At 44.0% G+C, this 17,960-nt stretch overlaps 2 protein-coding genes across 3 annotated transcripts; one reads left to right on the forward strand and one right to left on the reverse strand.

Annotated features, from left to right (window-relative positions):
• Positions 1-3,677: 3,677 nt before the first annotated feature.
• Positions 3,678-6,808, forward strand: tubb2b (tubulin, beta 2b). Its single transcript, XM_040195531.2, has 4 exons — positions 3,678-4,378; positions 5,178-5,286; positions 5,381-5,491; positions 5,571-6,808. The coding sequence occupies exons 1-4, from the start codon at positions 4,322-4,324 to the stop codon at positions 6,629-6,631; spliced, it is 1,338 nt and encodes a 445-aa protein (XP_040051465.1). The 5' UTR covers positions 3,678-4,321; the 3' UTR covers positions 6,632-6,808.
• A 383-nt stretch (positions 6,809-7,191) lies between these two features.
• bcl2l16 (BCL2 like 16) lies at positions 7,192-9,345 on the reverse strand. 2 transcript variants are annotated; one of them, XM_040195532.2, is made up of 3 exons: positions 8,881-9,345; positions 8,203-8,725; positions 7,192-7,386 (listed from the first exon to the last, which is right to left on the reverse strand). In XM_040195532.2, exons 1-3 carry the CDS (start codon positions 9,018-9,020, stop codon positions 7,258-7,260), a joined length of 792 nt encoding a protein of 263 aa, XP_040051466.1. In that variant the 5' UTR covers positions 9,021-9,345; the 3' UTR covers positions 7,192-7,257. The 2 variants fall into 2 exon arrangements, with proteins under 2 accessions (XP_040051466.1, XP_040051467.1); XM_040195533.2 differs by having other exon boundaries at positions 8,203-8,802; positions 8,881-8,959.
• Between the last annotated feature and the right edge of the window lie 8,615 nt (positions 9,346-17,960).

Raw genomic sequence — 17,960 nt, forward strand, 5'->3', positions numbered from 1 at the left:
CAAATTATGTCAACATTCCAAATACGTGGCCGATTAGAAATATGGCATATTCTCTGCTGCAGCGGCACAGGGCAGTTAGTTTGACCGAGGTTTGACATATTCATCTACTTTCCCCTTTGTCACCTCGCCTTGAGTATAAAAGATTGACGGTTGCTTCTATCTTATTAGAGTTGATCATTCTATTCAAGTTCTGCATGATATCACTGTCATTTTGGAGTTCCTTTACGAATGGGGAAATTCAGTAACAACTCATCAAATGTGTTTTCTCTTTCTTTCTCTTTGATTTGGAAAATTAACATCCCATGAGAATCAGTCCAGCTATTTTTCAGTTTTTGTCTATTAGTAGTATGAAATGTATTTGTTGGCTGGCAAACGTCAAATGCTATTTATTTTATTTCTTAACAGCAGAAATTATATGTTTTCAAGACAAATATTCTTTATCTATATACAGTATCTAGTGTCAAATCAATATTATAAATAATCCACATTATCATATTCCATTGTATCGTCAAGAAAAGCTCCTTAGAAAAAGGGAAGAAAAGAAATAATGATCATAATATAGTGGAGAGATAAACAGAAAAGCTCCTTCGATGAAATCTGTTATTAGTGGCCTGATTACAGCTTCAAATATACATCTCTGCAAAACGTATTTTCAGCCATTGTATTTTCCAGCATCGGTTAAACAATGCTGCTTTGATAGCCTGATGTCTATGGCCTGAGCTTGTGGTGGTGAGCAGTAGAATGTGAGAGCGGCTGAATGCTACAGTAGGGAGGAGGCAGTAACCTGATCTGAGAATGAATCAGTGGTTCTCTCAGACATGTTACACACGAGCCCAGCTGTTCCTGTCTAACACCTGTCTACCCGATGACCCATTCTCCACAATATTTATGGAACCGGACGAGCCGCCCTCGGGAGGACAATTCCTTCAGCTGGTGCATTATTGTCCTCAAAATGCATTGAAGTGTTTGGGCGTGCTTTTCTGCATGAATTGGAACCTTTGGAAACCACTGGTCTGCCATGTACAAAATGATATGTCCCTGTAGTGCATATCGTTTTGTTACATTGTATAACAAAACACAGACAATGCTGACAACTACCACATTGCTCTGGTAGCACGCTGTTAGTCACAGGGTAGTCCCGCCCCTAAACATATCCTGCTTTATGATCTATTTGAATGTAAACGGGATAAAAATGTACTAAAAGAACATCATGCTGTATTGAACCCATCTGCTCCCTATCCGATGTAAGATAAGCCTCTGGGGACAAAGGGCTTTGGGGGTTCCAGTGCAGCCAGCAGACATCCGGAGCAAGACTTTATTTTGTGTGCGCCGCTTAGTTTTAACCATTGACGTTCAACATTAAAATCATCATGAGGCAATAGCTGGTGGGTTCCCAGATTGTATTTGCTCCTGTTAGACCGTCTGTGACATGGTTTTCCTGAACATTTAGAATCAGCCACTTCAGAGGGAGTGTAGTGTAAGCTTTGTAACCTCCGATGTGGGTGTGTCCATCCCAGCAGCCTTTGTCTCCTTTTTGTAACATTGATCCAGCTGCTGGAGGCTGAGTGCTGAATGCTGCAGTGTTCTGAGAGATGCTGAGTCATGGGACTAAGCCCGGTTCAACATGGCTTCACAAAGACACATTGCATGGTGGCGTACTGTAAGCACACCGTGGGAAGTGCTTCATCGAAAAAGGTACTGCAGGCCTGCTGCTAGAAAACATCAGACAGCAAAACCCCCTCCAGTGCCGTGAAAGGTTTTCCATGAATTAAGCTCCAGCTGGGCTGCCACCACAAACCTTTCACTTCACCGTCCCAGAGAAAGAAACAAATGAATAATTTATTGGTAAAAGCACGAGAGCAACCGACTGAAGGGAAACAAAAGTGACTTAGATCAAAGAGGGTATACACTTTCTCCTGAGACTGCGTGTACTCACTCAAATGTGCTTGATACAGTATAGTCAAGTCATCTATCAATGTTTCCACAGCTGCAACTAAGACTTCACGAGTACTGCCTCTGTGGGCCATAGTTCCCCCGCTAACCCTCATCCAAAAATGTTTTTAACCAAGTTCTGTAAATCAGAGAATGTTCAATTTGAAAAACAATGGTAACTTCCTTTTAATCTGGTTGAACGATAAGAGTCTTGCAGTCCTACAGCCACACAAGCATCTCTGAGAGGATCCGCACTGTGAAATGAATGCTAACACCATGCTAATATTAGGCCGCTACGCAGGCTTTGAAGCAAAAGAATTGTACATAGTGGTCAAGCAGTTAAATTACAACTTCCTGGCCTACCATATAATACAATAACACCCAGAAAGTCCTATCGCATAGACTCACATTGGGAAAATTATTTTTAGTTTAATTTAACCTTTTTTGAATCATTAATTCCCAAAAGTCGTTGAATTAGCTTGAACACATTCAGAGTTGTCCACTTGGATAACATGCCAACATAAACATAAACTACTCGTGGAGGATGGTTGCACTGCGTGAACCCCAGTGACAGGGCAGCACCATTTAGGGGGCTGTAGTTTGGGGCTGTGACCGTTGCGTAGTTTAGTCAAATTGTGGCATGAGTATGACTGATTACAGTGCAAGTGCCAGAGCTCACTACTTCAAGGTCAGTGTGCTCAAATGCCGGCATGTTACTACATTTTGTCACACCGTTTCAGCAAGCAGGTGAACCCACCTTGCCCCTGAGTAGAGGGGGGCAGCGCACGATAGCACCAACTAGCTGTTAGTTGCTTGAATCCTTACTCATCCTCTCTGGGACACAGCAATGTCATGGAGCAAACAGGAGGTCTTTGTGCGTCACATTACAATGCACACCCAGTAGGGACTGGGCGTGACCTACATTCAGTATGATATGACAGGAATAGAGGAGTTTTGTAAAACATCTAGGCAAATTTATAATAACACTATTCGTATTCAAAGAGACTTGTTTGATGAATTACTATTCATTAGCCACAGAAAGTCTTAACTATTCCTTAGTCTGCACTACATTGTACAGTACATTTTACAATAATTGAACTGTGCAATTAGCTGTCGTTAATACTACATGTACAGAAATATTGTTATGATATATTGTTTTATTTTTCCTTATGCTTCTAAGAACAATAATGTACCAATTTACCATGTGGATGAACACAGTATTTCAGATTGTCCAGAACTAATCTACCTAGAAATGTATGCTATGTGTAATGTGCTAGGCTGGGTAGGTCCAAAGCTTATACAAAGCCTCTACTGAGGCGCAGAGGTGTTTAACATGTTTAACATTGCAGCTGTATATAACATGCAAGGATGAACCATGGATCTGTGAGAGCTGCAGCCTATAACAGGGGAGTCTGGCAGGTGGAAAATGACGCATTAAGACGAGAGGAGAGGTCTTCTCCACTAGTAGTGTAATGCTTATCAGAGGAAAATAATTATTCTTTATTGTTTCTGAATCAGTTCGGTTTACTGCATCTGCTCGGCATTATCACAAAAGAACAATAGTATTACATCGGGGCACAGCAGAGGTCTTGTCGGGTGCCTGCCTCGGAGAGTCTTATAGAATCTGGCCCTCTAAGCCCTGTATTCACACACCATTTTTTCCGAACTCTGCACAAACATGAGCATGTTACTGTCTGGGCGTTTCAATCATGTACAATCAACTAGACATCTCAATACCACAAACTGAGCCAGAGAAAGGTCACTTAAAACGGGAAATGAGCTGCTGTTGTGCTAAACCAGAATGGAAAATGGTAGACTTCTGGGGCGCATGACACGGAACCACGACTGCAGGCGCGCCGGTCACGTCCCGTTGTAATGCGGCAGTTTCCGCTGGTGAACCTTGTGCTATGCTGGACCATTGTCAGCCACGTGGACTGTGGCTAACTTGCCGTCACATCGGATTGCTGTTTAGAATTGATCAAATCAAATTATTTTCCGTCGATTGACAAAAGGAATTGTATCGCTCTCTTGTTCCGACTCAACCGTTCGGTTGTGAATCAGAGAATAAAAAATTGTCGGTGTCGCCATTCTAGTCCGCCATCATGAGAGAACTAGGCCAACGGCTACAGATTAGATGCTGGTCACACGTTTCAGATGAATAAGATTGACATACGGATAGACCAATGATGGGTAACTATTGGAACGCGCTATTGGTTTGATGCTGTGTCTGTAAACGTTTCTTTTAGAAATCAGCCAATCCACATTCGAGTTGAGGGGTAAAGGGCGGATCTTGCTTTACTATAAAAAGGAGAGTCGAGCCACTGCCCCGCACACAAAGAAAGGCAGAGTCATTCTTTGAACGACCCGAACGTTACCTCCTAAAAGAAAAATGAGGGAAATTGTACATCTCCAGGCCGGCCAATGCGGAAACCAGATCGGCGCAAAGGTTAGTAAAACCCTATTTACCCTTTCGAGGCACAAATGTTGTAATTTAATTGAGAACGCCGTGTTCCGTTTTGTTGGAGCCTATGCTTTGTGTGTAGCACTTCGCAGAAACCACACCCTGGGAATATCAGTACGGCTTACTGGTGAAAAACTGTCATTTACAAGTTGAAATAAACCTAAATTCTTGGTTGGGTCGTCTTATTGGCCATTTATTTGTCGAAGTAAATAAGAATTAAAACATTTTCAACCCATTTTAGGCATTTCTAAATCATGTTCAGTTTGACCGTGTGTGATCGCAAACGTTTAATACCCCACATGTATAACCCAACGTCAATTAGGTTCAGATAAGTACATTTTGTCTGATACTAACTTCGCAACGTTTGATTAGCGGAAAATCTTCATTCATCGCCAGACAATGGTAGCGTTAATCATATACCGCAATGCAACAAAAGGAAGTGCGGTTTTTGGCTGAGAACCATAAATGAGTTTCATGGAATTATGAGCGGTATGATTAGTGTCGCTTCGAAGACGTGTCCATCTTTTGTTAGTTTGATTCGGTAACGGTTTCCGGCTCATTGAGGCCTTCTGGGCAGCCCGGCTTTTACATGCAGCTGGCGGTTTGTGACGTAGAGCGAATTTGAATTCATGAGCCTGAGCAGCAACCAATAGGGGGCCAGGCCGCGCGCGCCGAGGCTGCTACGGCGGGAAATTCCGCTTCAACTCTTAAATGAAAGCCCACCATTTCCCTTCAAATGCCCCCCAGTAATGTACGTTAACTTTTAGTTTTCTATATATTTCAGTTCTGGGAGGTGATCAGTGATGAGCACGGCATTGACCCAACTGGCACATACCACGGTGACAGTGACCTGCAGCTGGACAGGATCAACGTCTACTACAATGAGGCATCGGGTAAGTTTTAAGCTTCCCTTGATTTATTAATTAAACGTTAGTATTTTGTATCCCTTAATTAAACGTTTTCCCCTAATCTCTCTGCTTTTTGTAGGTGGTAAATATGTACCCCGTGCTGTGCTTGTTGATCTGGAGCCTGGCACCATGGACTCTGTGAGGTCTGGACCTTTTGGCCAGGTCTTCAGACCAGACAACTTTGTTTTTGGTAAGGCAACTTGTTAAATTTTTCAAATCTATAGTTTTGTGATCAGTTTTCATACTTAACCTTAAACCTTGTTTTGCAGGCCAGAGTGGTGCTGGCAACAACTGGGCCAAGGGTCACTACACAGAAGGCGCAGAGCTGGTGGACTCTGTCCTGGATGTGGTGAGGAAGGAGGCAGAGAGCTGTGACTGTCTTCAGGGCTTCCAGCTCACACACTCCTTGGGTGGTGGTACAGGCTCTGGTATGGGCACCCTACTCATCAGCAAGATCCGTGAAGAGTACCCCGACCGCATAATGAACACCTTCAGTGTGGTGCCTTCCCCAAAAGTATCAGACACAGTTGTTGAGCCCTACAACGCCACCCTATCGGTCCACCAGCTTGTAGAAAACACAGACGAGACCTACTGCATCGATAATGAGGCCCTTTATGACATCTGTTTCCGTACCCTCAAACTCACAACCCCGTCTTATGGAGACCTCAACCATCTGGTCTCTGCCACCATGAGCGGTGTCACCACCTGCCTCCGGTTCCCTGGACAGCTCAATGCTGACTTGCGAAAGCTTGCTGTTAACATGGTGCCATTCCCCCGCCTGCACTTCTTCATGCCAGGCTTTGCACCCCTCACAAGTCGAGGAAGCCAGCAGTACAGGTCTCTCACTGTGCCAGAGCTCACCCAGCAGATGTTCGACGCCAAGAACATGATGGCTGCCTGCGACCCACGTCACGGCCGCTACCTCACAGTGGCCGCCATCTTCCGTGGCCGCATGTCCATGAAGGAGGTTGATGAGCAGATGCTGAATGTGCAGAACAAGAACAGCAGCTACTTTGTTGAATGGATCCCCAACAACGTCAAGACCGCAGTCTGCGACATTCCGCCCCGTGGGCTCAAGATGGCTGCCACGTTCATCGGCAACAGCACCGCCATCCAGGAGCTGTTCAAGCGCATCTCCGAGCAGTTCACCGCCATGTTCAGGCGCAAGGCTTTCCTCCACTGGTACACCGGCGAGGGCATGGATGAGATGGAGTTCACCGAGGCCGAGAGCAACATGAACGACCTGGTGTCAGAGTACCAGCAGTACCAGGACGCCACCGCTGAGGAGGAAGGAGAGTTTGATGAAGAGGGTGAGGAGGAGCTGGCCTAAATCTTTTCCAAAGTTCTGCAGGCTTTTCGTCGCAGTGTAATGTTAAAGTTCTTTCCAGTTTTCAATTCTGTCTGCATTCAAAGTTCTGCTAGTTTGTTGCAGTGATTTGTAATGTTCAAAAGTTCTTTTCTGTGTCTGTCTGCTTTCAATGTTAATAAAAATTCTTCTGCATATGAAGTCTGCCTTTCTGGTTTGATGACGTGCATACATAAAGATGATCGCTGGTGAATGAGGGACCGTGATCGAGGGATTGTTGTGTGCATCACATGGTACATGTAGTTAAGTCTACTCGGACGTATCAATACACATGACAAAGGCTCCTATGATAGTTTCATAGTAAAGAAACTGAATATTGGAGCTGAAAATGACGTTGCGAGTGATCTTGTATATTCTGTAATGCAGAACATTGGCTTTTCTGTAATCTTTTAATTGCCTCATGTGCAGTTCATAATATACTGCGGCATTTTATCTGAAATGGTTTAGCTACATTAGAAGGTGATTATGCGGTTTACCAGCGTTGCTATTTTGTAAACTGAACAAAAAATATGGGCCACAATATGTCCATAAAATCTTCCATTTTAATAAGCTCATTGGTGTTGTGGCAGATCTCTAGGTGGCAGTGCTGGCTAAACCATTCTTTTCCATAAGAGGTAGGTGACGATGCTCGTGGTAAAAGCCATCAGGGTCCAGCAGCACGCCTTCTTCACCTGGTGTTCCAGGCCCTGCGTCTCTCCAAAGCGGGACACAAAACCACTCTGTCGCAACACAAAAGACTCAATTTACGATCATTAGGGATACAGTGAGACTAATGTAGGGGAGGGAATGTTTTACAAAATGGCAAGTCTAAAAATGCATTTTATTTGAAAATGTATGGTTTTGCATCACTTCCATTTGTTTGCACCTAATCCTACATGTTCTCAATCTAATGTGAAAATACATTAATTGCTTCAATGTGGCCTATCAAAGTGTTTCTAATTTCATACATTGTTTTTATTTCCATAAATTATTCCTGTTCCTGGGCATAACCTGATCAAATTACTACTCAACTCTGGGCAGTAAAATGAAGCTGAAACAAATAGTCGCTGTTTGCAACCTTACAAACTGCTAAATAAGGGGATCTGTGAGCATCATGGAGTTAAAGAATATGGGGGGGAACTCTGGGCAATACTGATTTTCCCAAACTGGAATCACAAATGCAGTCCGGAAAAGCACTACACCGCCCGTGAAACAGTTGTATCTGAATCTGATTGAATGTGTGAAATATGTTTTGCAGACCACATATAGTCCTTAAAGCCAGGGATTTCATCAGGCTCGGATGAAAGATGATGGGTTTTTAGTTTAGATTGAGTGTACCGTAGCCATTGCAATAGACTAAAAAATGCATATCTGCCTTGCTCATGCCCCTGATATTCATGAAAGTGCAACTTAAACATCTGCCACCATAAGATCACTGGGTGTCACTGTTTCACCGGATGGGTCAGGGAATTTGAGTCCCTTATTTAAAATAGCTGCATTCAGGGCTAAGTTATGTGGGTGCTCCATAACGTAATGAGAAGCAGCTTGTGTCTTACCCATCCTCCCTTGTCTCGTATCTCAGGGCAGATGACCCTCTCTACATAGGCCCCCACACGCTGTTTGAGCTGTGGCAGGACCACCGCCATGCCTCGCTCATGGCAATGCAGAGCCATCTGGCCAGCCAGCACATACACCGATAACACCGCGCTCCAGGCCAGGCCTCGGCGCCGTCCCCCAGGGACGGGGGCAAAGAAGTGCTCGTCCAGGATGCTCACGAGCATGGGGCAGGCCGTGTTCTCCGTCACGTCCCGGAAGACGCGCGGCCACCGCCTGAAGAAGATGGGGAAGCGGGTGAGAAGCTCGTCCCCGGCATGGCGCAGGGCTGCGGTGCAGGCTGTTGGGGCAGGAGCCATGGAGCCATCTGCCCCCCCTGAGGTTACATAGTCTATGTAGTCGTGGGCCATCAGAAAAGCCTCCCTCACCAGCAGGTCGGGACTGTTGAGGCCCAGTTTGGTCCCCAGCTCCTCCGACTGACACATAGTCGCTTCCAACTGCCGCTTCACTGGCCACCAAGAGGGACTGTCAGTAGAACGCAGATAAGAGCACCATCAGCCAGCAGCACAAGCCTTCTCTCAGTCACATGGGCCTCTCACGCTCTAAACAGCACACAATGGAGAAGAGGAAACATGCATACACACTTGCACCGTTCCGAGGAGGAATCATTCATAACTCACCTCGTCCTCAACACACACGGGTAAAAGAGAAGGTGGCTGTGTCTGTATGTGCTGCGGTCACACTCGACAGCAAGTTCCCTGCTAAATATAGAGCCTTGTTGGAAACTGACACTAATCGCCAACCTTGTATGCACGATCATGGCCGCCCTGACACACAAGAGGAAGGGCAGACTGGGGCACAGGTTAGCTTCATTCGATTCCAAGGCCACGGATGATGTTGATTGTTTCCAGCCTTCTGTGAGGTAGTAACGTTGTGTACATCCCAAAGCACACAATGTGACTCTGTCATTCCTCCCACTCTAACCTCTTCCTTTGTGTTGAATTTAATCCGTTGGCTGTTTCTGCCTTCGATTGACAACGCGTTTCTAATCTGATCTAGCAATTGTGAGCTGGAAACGTGATTATTTTGCCTTTAGCACCTGCAATAATTTCACGGAGTCTTTTAAACAACATATTATAAAAAGCATTCTGGATCTGTAGTTTCTTCCGATATTATTTTCTTCTTATTCTTATTTTTTCTTCCTATTTTTATTAGTGGAAACTACAAACAGCAATATGAAATATTGGAGATTATGAAAAATAAAAAGAATACAATTTTAGGGGTCACGGGACACAAAGCATTGCCTGCTTTCTACGGCAATTACTTCTTTTAATAGCCCGACCTGAAATAATAACAGTAACAATAACTACCACATCACACACATACATGCTTAAATGCATGCTTTGGATGGTTATTTACTGTCAGGTTTGCAGGAATTTAATATTCTCATGACTCATATTGTGCTCCCAATATCTCGGGACGCATTTGTGGTCTTTCTACTAGAAAATGGAAAGCATCTGTTCCCACTGGGGAACTCTGGGAGACCCATCTGCCCCGTTGCGTCACCTGGACGCTGCAACTAAAGTGTAGTCTCTCCCTTTTTTTTTTTTACTTACACACAGTGCTTTCCCTCAGTTGTGTTCATAAAACACCACTTTTAATTATTCCAGTGCTACGAACAAAACCTAATTGCCTCCTTGTGTGAAGTGCAGGAAGTTAGAAACAGATATTCAATTCAATTCATTTTATTTTGTATAGCCCATAATCACAAATTACAGATTTGCCTCAGAGGGCTTTACCCTCTGAGGATATGAAGCGTCAAACCCAAACCTAACCCCAAGAAGACACCTGAGTGAAACAATACATTTCCTTTTTACTCATTCGGTCCTTTAAATGTGCAGGCAAACCAGTATTTCACCACATGGGAGCAGTCATGTATAACTGGAGACACACTCGCGCTGTGTATCTTGGAGTCTGATTGCTCTGCCTGGAATTTGAACTCATATCCACTTGTTTACATCCTCATCAGTAGTCTTACCTCTCTATACATTAAGAAATGCATATAGATCCAGACAGTCTTAGATTCAAGTGAATGTTTTGATGAAGTATGGATGTTGACTGTGAGATCTCCCCCGTGGAATAATACTCAGGCACTCATGAACAAAGCTCCAGTGTCCTTTGAGTGTTTACTCTTCTTTTATGGAATGGCTTCATGCGTCAAACAGGGATCACTCCGATGCTCCGCGTGTGGCATATATGTACGGTGTAAATACGGATTTATAAGCATGATCAAGTGGTATCATTAACAGCTCTGTGTTCTCTGGACATCTGGCGCAGCATACATTGTGAACTGTGCATGGGAGGGAAGATAAGGCTAACCACCCAGAAAGAACCCTACCCACCCCCTGCACACACACACACTTCTGAGTGTGCCAGTGTGTGTGTTAGTGTCAAAGCGCTACTTTTGTGTCACTGCTGAGCCATGGAGCAGGGGAAGTGACATGTTGATAGAGGCTCCTATCAGGCCTCTCACATGTTCATGTGGCAACATCTGCAAACGGGGGGCTTCCTGTCTCCTGTATAAGAGCTTCTTGATATGTAGATGGTTGCATTGCAGAGCAAGGTGCAAGATTAACAGGCAACAGGATGTAATACATGGTTGATTTTCATGATTTTACTGTGAATTATGCTGCGCCTTGAAAACTAGCTTAGAATGAAGAACCTTCAGTTGAAAGGGTTGAAGTTATAGAATGGATGCCTTCTTCCTTCTACCCAGAGAGAATCCACACATCGAACCTAAGACCTTCTTGGTGTGAGGCGACATTGCTCACTGACCACACCACCGTCTTACTTCTGTTCAGAACAATACAATATTACGTTCAATATTGTGATGTTGGGCTATCATTGTGTTCTCAGTTCGGTATGTCAGCATGCTAACGCTGAATTTTACTAACCACAAAGTACAACTGAGAAGTGATTTAGTCGTAACGAAAGGATTGGAATTATTACGTTAGAAAATGTCGTAATTAGAATTATGACTTGTAGGATTATTTGGGAGAACTACATAAGTGAACCATGAATGTCTACAAAAAGCTGAGTGACTGAATAAGCTTTCCCTTGAAGAATGGCTGGAAACGTAGGAATCATTGAGGCAACGTCATGACCTTATTAACCGGTGACCCCCATGGCAGCTTCATCATTTCCCAGAGCAAACAATGCTCTGAAGGGCAATTAATTAGTTTAGTGAGCAACTATCCTGATCCCTTTAAAAGCACATAGCACTTACGAATAATCACAATCTTTACTCATTTTCTCACCAGTAGCCTTCTATGCACCTCCTCCTTTTCACTAACCTGCGGTACCTTGTGACTTTGTACCTTGCTGTTATTCAGTCACAAGGAGGGGGAGGGGGTGGGGGGGGGGGGGGGGTGGGGGGTAGGGTTAGGGACACATAGCAAGTAGGCTTTTCCTGCAGGAATGAATATGTGTAAATGGTTACATAGTCCGGATGGACAGGTGGCGCTGTGTAAGGTAGCTCCTCCCATCAGTGTGTAAATGGGTGAATGTCATGTAGTGTTAAAGAGCTTTGAGCGGCTACTCATTTCAATGAACGATCTGTGCATTTCGCAGGTTGACGCCCCTATTGCAGCAAACGTATTCTGCACCACCCCCAGTGTCTGGACTCCAAGGGGGAATATGTCTTATCTGATTTCGGTATCCCAAACCCTGGTATATCCTACGGAATGATGTAGTCCAAGCTCCAAAGACTTGCCTGTGCTATGCATATTTATGCTTATCCTTAGTTTCAAAGTCTCTCCTAACAATAATTTATCAACCCTTTAACCTAGGTTCAGGGCTTTACAAGGGGGCCTTTTATCATGGGTCACACACCCTCCTTCTAATCAACACAATAGTTCATTATTAAAATGTTATTTTCATGACTGCTTTTAGTCCGAACACAAGTATTTGTAATAATTTAATCCCAAGCATTCCAACCCCTCCAGGCCTCATAGCCCAATGGAAATGGGAGAGTCTCAATGATAAGGGAAATGAGGTGTGCATCCGCTATGGAGCAAATTCAACTATAGGACAGCAAGGCCTTGTTCTGCTCAATGGAACAACGTGTAAAGGCTGGTGCATCCTTCTGCGTCTGCATCGACACAATTCATGGTTCTAAAAGTCTTGCGTGTGTTGCAGAGCGATTCACCTCCAGAACAACAGGTGGAGTAACGTGTTTTTGTTGAAGACGACCTAGAGAGTCACGTCTATTTATTTATTTGTTTATTTATGTATCATAGACTTTATTGCCCCGTGCATCGCCACTGCTGCTTTTCATCGCGGACACATTTGTCCCGTATTTTCCTCCACAACTTTGTGCACCTCACGACCGGCAAACAGGCGTTTGCGGCGATCTCCCTCCGTGAATCCAACCCGCTTCTACAACCCGCCAATGACGGCTTGTAGAAGTGGTCATATTTACGCATTTCTTCCGACAAAAGTTCTTAAATCTGATCCGTTCTCTCATGAACATTCTTCGTTTTAGTAATGGCGGTATCGGGCTATGAAAGCGGAAATGTGAGACTCTGTAAAGGACGTAGTTAGCAGACCAATCGCAGCCTTGTGCGCTGCGGGATGGTTGGCGTCGAAAGCGCCGCAAGCCTAGAAAAATGGCTCGACACACGCAAGGACGCAAGGAGGTGTGAAAAGCGACGCAAGGAACGCGCAAGGGGGTCTTGCGTCTGCAAGCTGAAAACGCAGAAGCACAAACTAGGCTTAAAGTGTGTGTTTTCTGTCATGATTAAGCAGCATCTCCTAGGAGGGGCCTTTCCAACTTTTGTGCAAAAGTTGATGCACTTTCAAGTTCCTACCGGTTGAAAAAGGCTCCAATAAAAGGTGACACAGAAAGGTCGAACAAAGCAAGCGGATGAAAACCGACCTCCTACTGCGCCTCCCCACCAACCCGCAGTCAAACAATCGCGATCTCCACCCCTCTCGCTCAGCGCTCCCATCAGCCTCGCAGTGGGAGGTGCGGTCAGAAAGAGGAGGAAATTGCTCTGAATTTGTGGGTAATTGAAAGCAGCTATATCCCCTGTGTCTCCATCTCTACCTGCTCTATAAACCCCCACACCCCTTCTCGCATGGCGCCCACCTACCAATGCAGCCCGTCCCCATCCCGTCTGCTATCTCCCACTGGACTGAATGCAAACGATAGCGCACCCATTTGCTGTCTGGAGGAGAGGTGACCCACTTGTATGGTTTGCTCGCTGTCTCCTGCCCCGCCTTCTCCCAATTGCAGGTATTGATGCCCTGCTATTGTTTCCGCCTGCTCAGGGGGTGGAGTGGTTTGGGGGAAATTGGGGGACCCCTCAGGTGTTTGATGGCTTTTATTGATTCACACCAGACTCTCCAGCTCTCATTTACCCTCTACTGTGGCATACAAGCTTTTTAGATAGCTGCTCTGCAAAGACACCCATTGTTCAGAGGCATTATTATGTTCTACCAATGTTCTACCGCCACCGTGCACACTTACTTCTCATGCATGACTGATCAGCTTGAAGGACATTTGCACTTTCCACACCTCAAATTAAAGTTGTTCCACTTAAATATCTCTAATTGCACGGTCTGTTTTAAAAAGAATTAAACAGCCTCCTTTTTCTTTATAACACTAAATGTATACATCAAACACCGCAATTACAGGACAATTTTAAGGTCACTGAAATCTTTATCCTCCATTTTCTTTTGGATGTGTGCACGGTCACACACTAACGTTGAAAGCACTCAATGTGTTAGGGAATAAACACATAAAACATATTTACATTTCTGCTCATTTCACTCAAACTTCCCTTTTTCACAAGACACAACTCAATATGAATTTCAATTCAATTCAATGGGGAAAAAAGGGAAGAAACCATAGGGAGAACATCAGAGGAGGATCCCAGTCCCAGGATGGACAGACTACAATTCAATTCAATTCATTTTATTTTGTATAGCCCATAATCGCAAATTACAAATTTGCCTCAGAGGGCTTTACAGTCTGTACACATACAACATCCTCTGTCCCGAAACCCACCATCGGCACAGGAAAAACTCCCCAAAAAATGAAAAAACCCTTCCAAGAGGGAAAAAAGGGAAGAAACCTTAGGGAGAACCTTAGAGGAGGGATCCCACTCCCGGGATGGACAGACTACAATGGATGCCATGTGTACAGAATGCCTACTTTTTAAAACCATAGGAACAACAAGTAACCCAGCATGTATGGAGTGCAGCTGCCTTGTAGGGCAATAAGGTGTTACAAGCTCTTTAAGATACAACGGTGCCTCACCAGCAAGTGCCTTGTAGGTGAGGAGAAGTACCTTAAAATCTATTCTTGATTTAACAGGGAGCCAGTACAATGAATGTCATGTGCATGAACAATGTAAAATATGTTTAATACATACAATTCCTATAACGGAAATGATTCAAATAATTGCAAGTAGCAAGCCAGGTGCACGGCAGGACCACTGCAGGGACAACCACCATCAGATAGAACCACCATCCACAGAAGCCTGTGGGGAGGGAGAGCATAGAGACTTTATGCGGGTAATGTTGGTTTACGAGTACAGTAATATGATTCATATTTAAAATAATAATGATGATGATGGCAGCAGCAGGTGTCAGCAGGGCCACGGCAGGTGTCAGGACCAGGGTCCAGAAGGAACTACGATCTACGGAGACCTGCTAGGGGAGAAAGCTGAATTTGTCATGTGCATTAATAAAACGTGGATTATTGTAGAAAAAAAGAGTGAGAGGAGCTCGGTGTGTCCTAAGAATTCCCCCGGCAGTTTAAGCCTATAGCAGCTTAACTAAGGGCTGGTCCAGGCTAACCTGAGCCAGCCCTAATTATAAGCAAAATCAAAGAGGAAAATGTTAAGCTTTATCTTAAAAGAGCTGACCGAATCTGCCCCCCGGACTGAAAGTGGAAGCTGGTTCCACAAAAGAAGAGCTTGATAACTGAAGGCTCTGGTTCCCATTCTACTTTTTAAAACCCTAGGAACAACAAGTAACCCAAACAGCTGCCTTGTAGGCCATTACGGCATTACAAGCTCTTTAAGAAGACTGTGCCTCACCAACAAGTGCCTTGTAGGGGAGGAGAAGTACCTTAAATTCTAAGGTGCAGAGAAGTTAATACAGGAGTTGTTAGGATTGGTTGGAGCTGGACCCAAGAGCAGACACAGGACGGCAGAGTCGGGGTATAAGTTTCTTTAATAATGAAGATGTTTTACGGGAGAGGGGAAGGTCGGGTGGAGGTGACAAGGGCGTGCAGGAGGGTGATGTGAGCGGCGGTGTCTGTCACCCGGGAGTCCTAGGCAGAGGAGGGAGAGGTAAGAGAGTACCAAAAAACTAGAAAATACAAAACAACTCTTCAGTTAGAAGAAGGCGTAGAGCGGCCGCGATTCACTACCACTGGTCAAGGAATAATCTGGCGATGGGTTGAGAGGAACCCAGGGTTCTTAAGCGGTGGTGTTGTCCGCAGGTGTGGAGGTGCGCCAGGTGTGGTGATGAAGGCCGCCGCCCAGTTACACACGCGCACACACACACACACACACACACACACACACACAGAGAAAAGAGGGAGGAGACATAGCCGTATCTGGAGTCATGGCCCCTTCTATGGCGTGACAGGAGTATTATGATCCCTTTTCTTAGTTCTTGTTAATACACGTGCTGCAGCATTCTGAATCAACCGGAGAGGCTTAATAGATTTACAAGAGCAGCCTGATAACAAAGAATAACATTAATCCAGTCTAGAAGTAACAAACGCATGAACTAATTTTTGTGCATCACTTTGAGACAGTTCCGGATTTTTGATATATTACAAAGATGAAAAAAGGCAGGCCTTGAAGTCTTCTTTATATTAGAGTTGAAGGACATATCCTGGTCGAAGAGAACGCCAAGATTCTTGACGGTGCTGCTGGGTACCAGAGCAATTCCATCCATAAAAACTGTATCACGTGACAGCTGACTTCGAAGGCGCTTTGGGCCTATCAAGATAACTTCTGTTTTTTTTTTGTTTTTTTTTAGTTTAGCATCAGGAAGTTGCAGGTCATCCAAGTTTTGATATCTCCAAGACATTCTTTAAGCCTAACAAGCTGGTCGGTCTCTTCAGGTTTGATCGACAGATACGGTTGAGTATCGTCTGCATAAAAATGTTTATGCAGTGTTTCCTGATAAGATCGCCCCAAAGGAAGCATATAGAAGGTAAATAAAATCGCTTAATAAAAAAATAAAGTACCAAACCTTGTGGAACTCCGTGACCAACATTGGTGGTCTTCTCGGATTCATCGTTTACAAGCACAAACTGGGATCGATCCGATAAATACGATTTAAACCAGCTGAGTGCAGTTCCTTTGATACCAATCAAATGTTCTAGTCTCTGCAACAGGATACAATAATCTACTACGGTGTCAAATACTAACTAAGAAAATAGATGAGTCCTTGGTCCGATGAAAAGTAGAAGATCATTCGTAATTTTCACCAGTGCTGTTTCTGTGCTATGATGGACTCAAAATCGTGACTGGAAATCCTCGAACAAATCATTGTTTTGTAGGAAGTCACATAATTGATTTGCGAGGGATTTCTCAAGGATCTTAGAGAGGAAGGGAAAATTAGAGATAGGCCAACACCTCTGGAGCAAGAGTAGGTTTCTTAAGAGGACGGTGGTACATGTCCTGTCAACAAGGACATATTCATAATATCTAGTAAAGATGTGCTAACTAAAGGAAAAACTTCCTGAAGCAGCTTTCAAATTTTCTCTTTTTTATTTTTATTCTTAGTTATTGGGGAGTTCTGTTTATTGTTTTGGCCTTCGGGACCCTGATGTCCTCATCTTATTGGTTTATTCTTTTGGAAACCCAATAAATAAATAACTGGTACTAAACAGCTTTAAATTATTTATTTAAATTACCTCTTGACCACAGATAAGTTAGTACTCCCCTGTGTAGCATAATTGGGGAGTACATTATGGCTTTTCTTAGTTTTGAATGTTTTTTGAATAGTCTTACTTTGAAGCAGCTTGCTAGTTAAAAAAAGATGACTCGTGATGACTTAACTCTTATCATTGAAGAAATTCATGAAGTGCTTACTACTGAGGTCCAAAGGAATACACGGCTTGACAGAACTGTGACTCTCTGTCAGACTGGCTAAAGTGTTGAAGACAAAGTGTTGAAGACAAAGAGTTGTTTTTATTTTTCTCTATTAATGATGAGTATGATCTCTCTCTTGCGTTACGGAGCGCCTTCTTATATGTTTTAAGGCTGAGATATGAGATAGTTGGGTTTAGGAAAATGTCACTATTTGTTTTAAAATAAGTATGCATAGGTTGTTACTAAAGTTGTCTGCAAGTTGTTTTTGTTGCTGTTAAAAGATTTTTAAGATTGAAAAACAAATGATAAAACTGTTCCAACCATCATTGGTCCTGAGTAACTTAAAATACCATAAATTAAGTTTTGGATTAATGCACAACTCGATTTCTATTATATTGAATTATTCTGCAATTCAAGGTTGTTTCCTGAACAGTTTCAAATTATATTTCAATTGCCCTCAGCTTTGGAGGCGGCTGTGCGAATGGAACCACAATCAATGTCATGTTCATCCTAGTTTAACACCCCCACCCCAGCGTCTCAGGCTGACATTCTGGACCGTAGCCATAATGAATTATCTGATTCAGGGAGTTGCAATGCATTGTACGTTCTCGCCGTGTGAGGCTGTGATTCCCATGAAA

This window comes from Gasterosteus aculeatus, chromosome 13 (genome assembly GCF_964276395.1).
Source record: "Gasterosteus aculeatus chromosome 13, fGasAcu3.hap1.1, whole genome shotgun sequence".
Taxonomy (NCBI): domain Eukaryota; kingdom Metazoa; phylum Chordata; class Actinopteri; order Perciformes; family Gasterosteidae; genus Gasterosteus; species Gasterosteus aculeatus.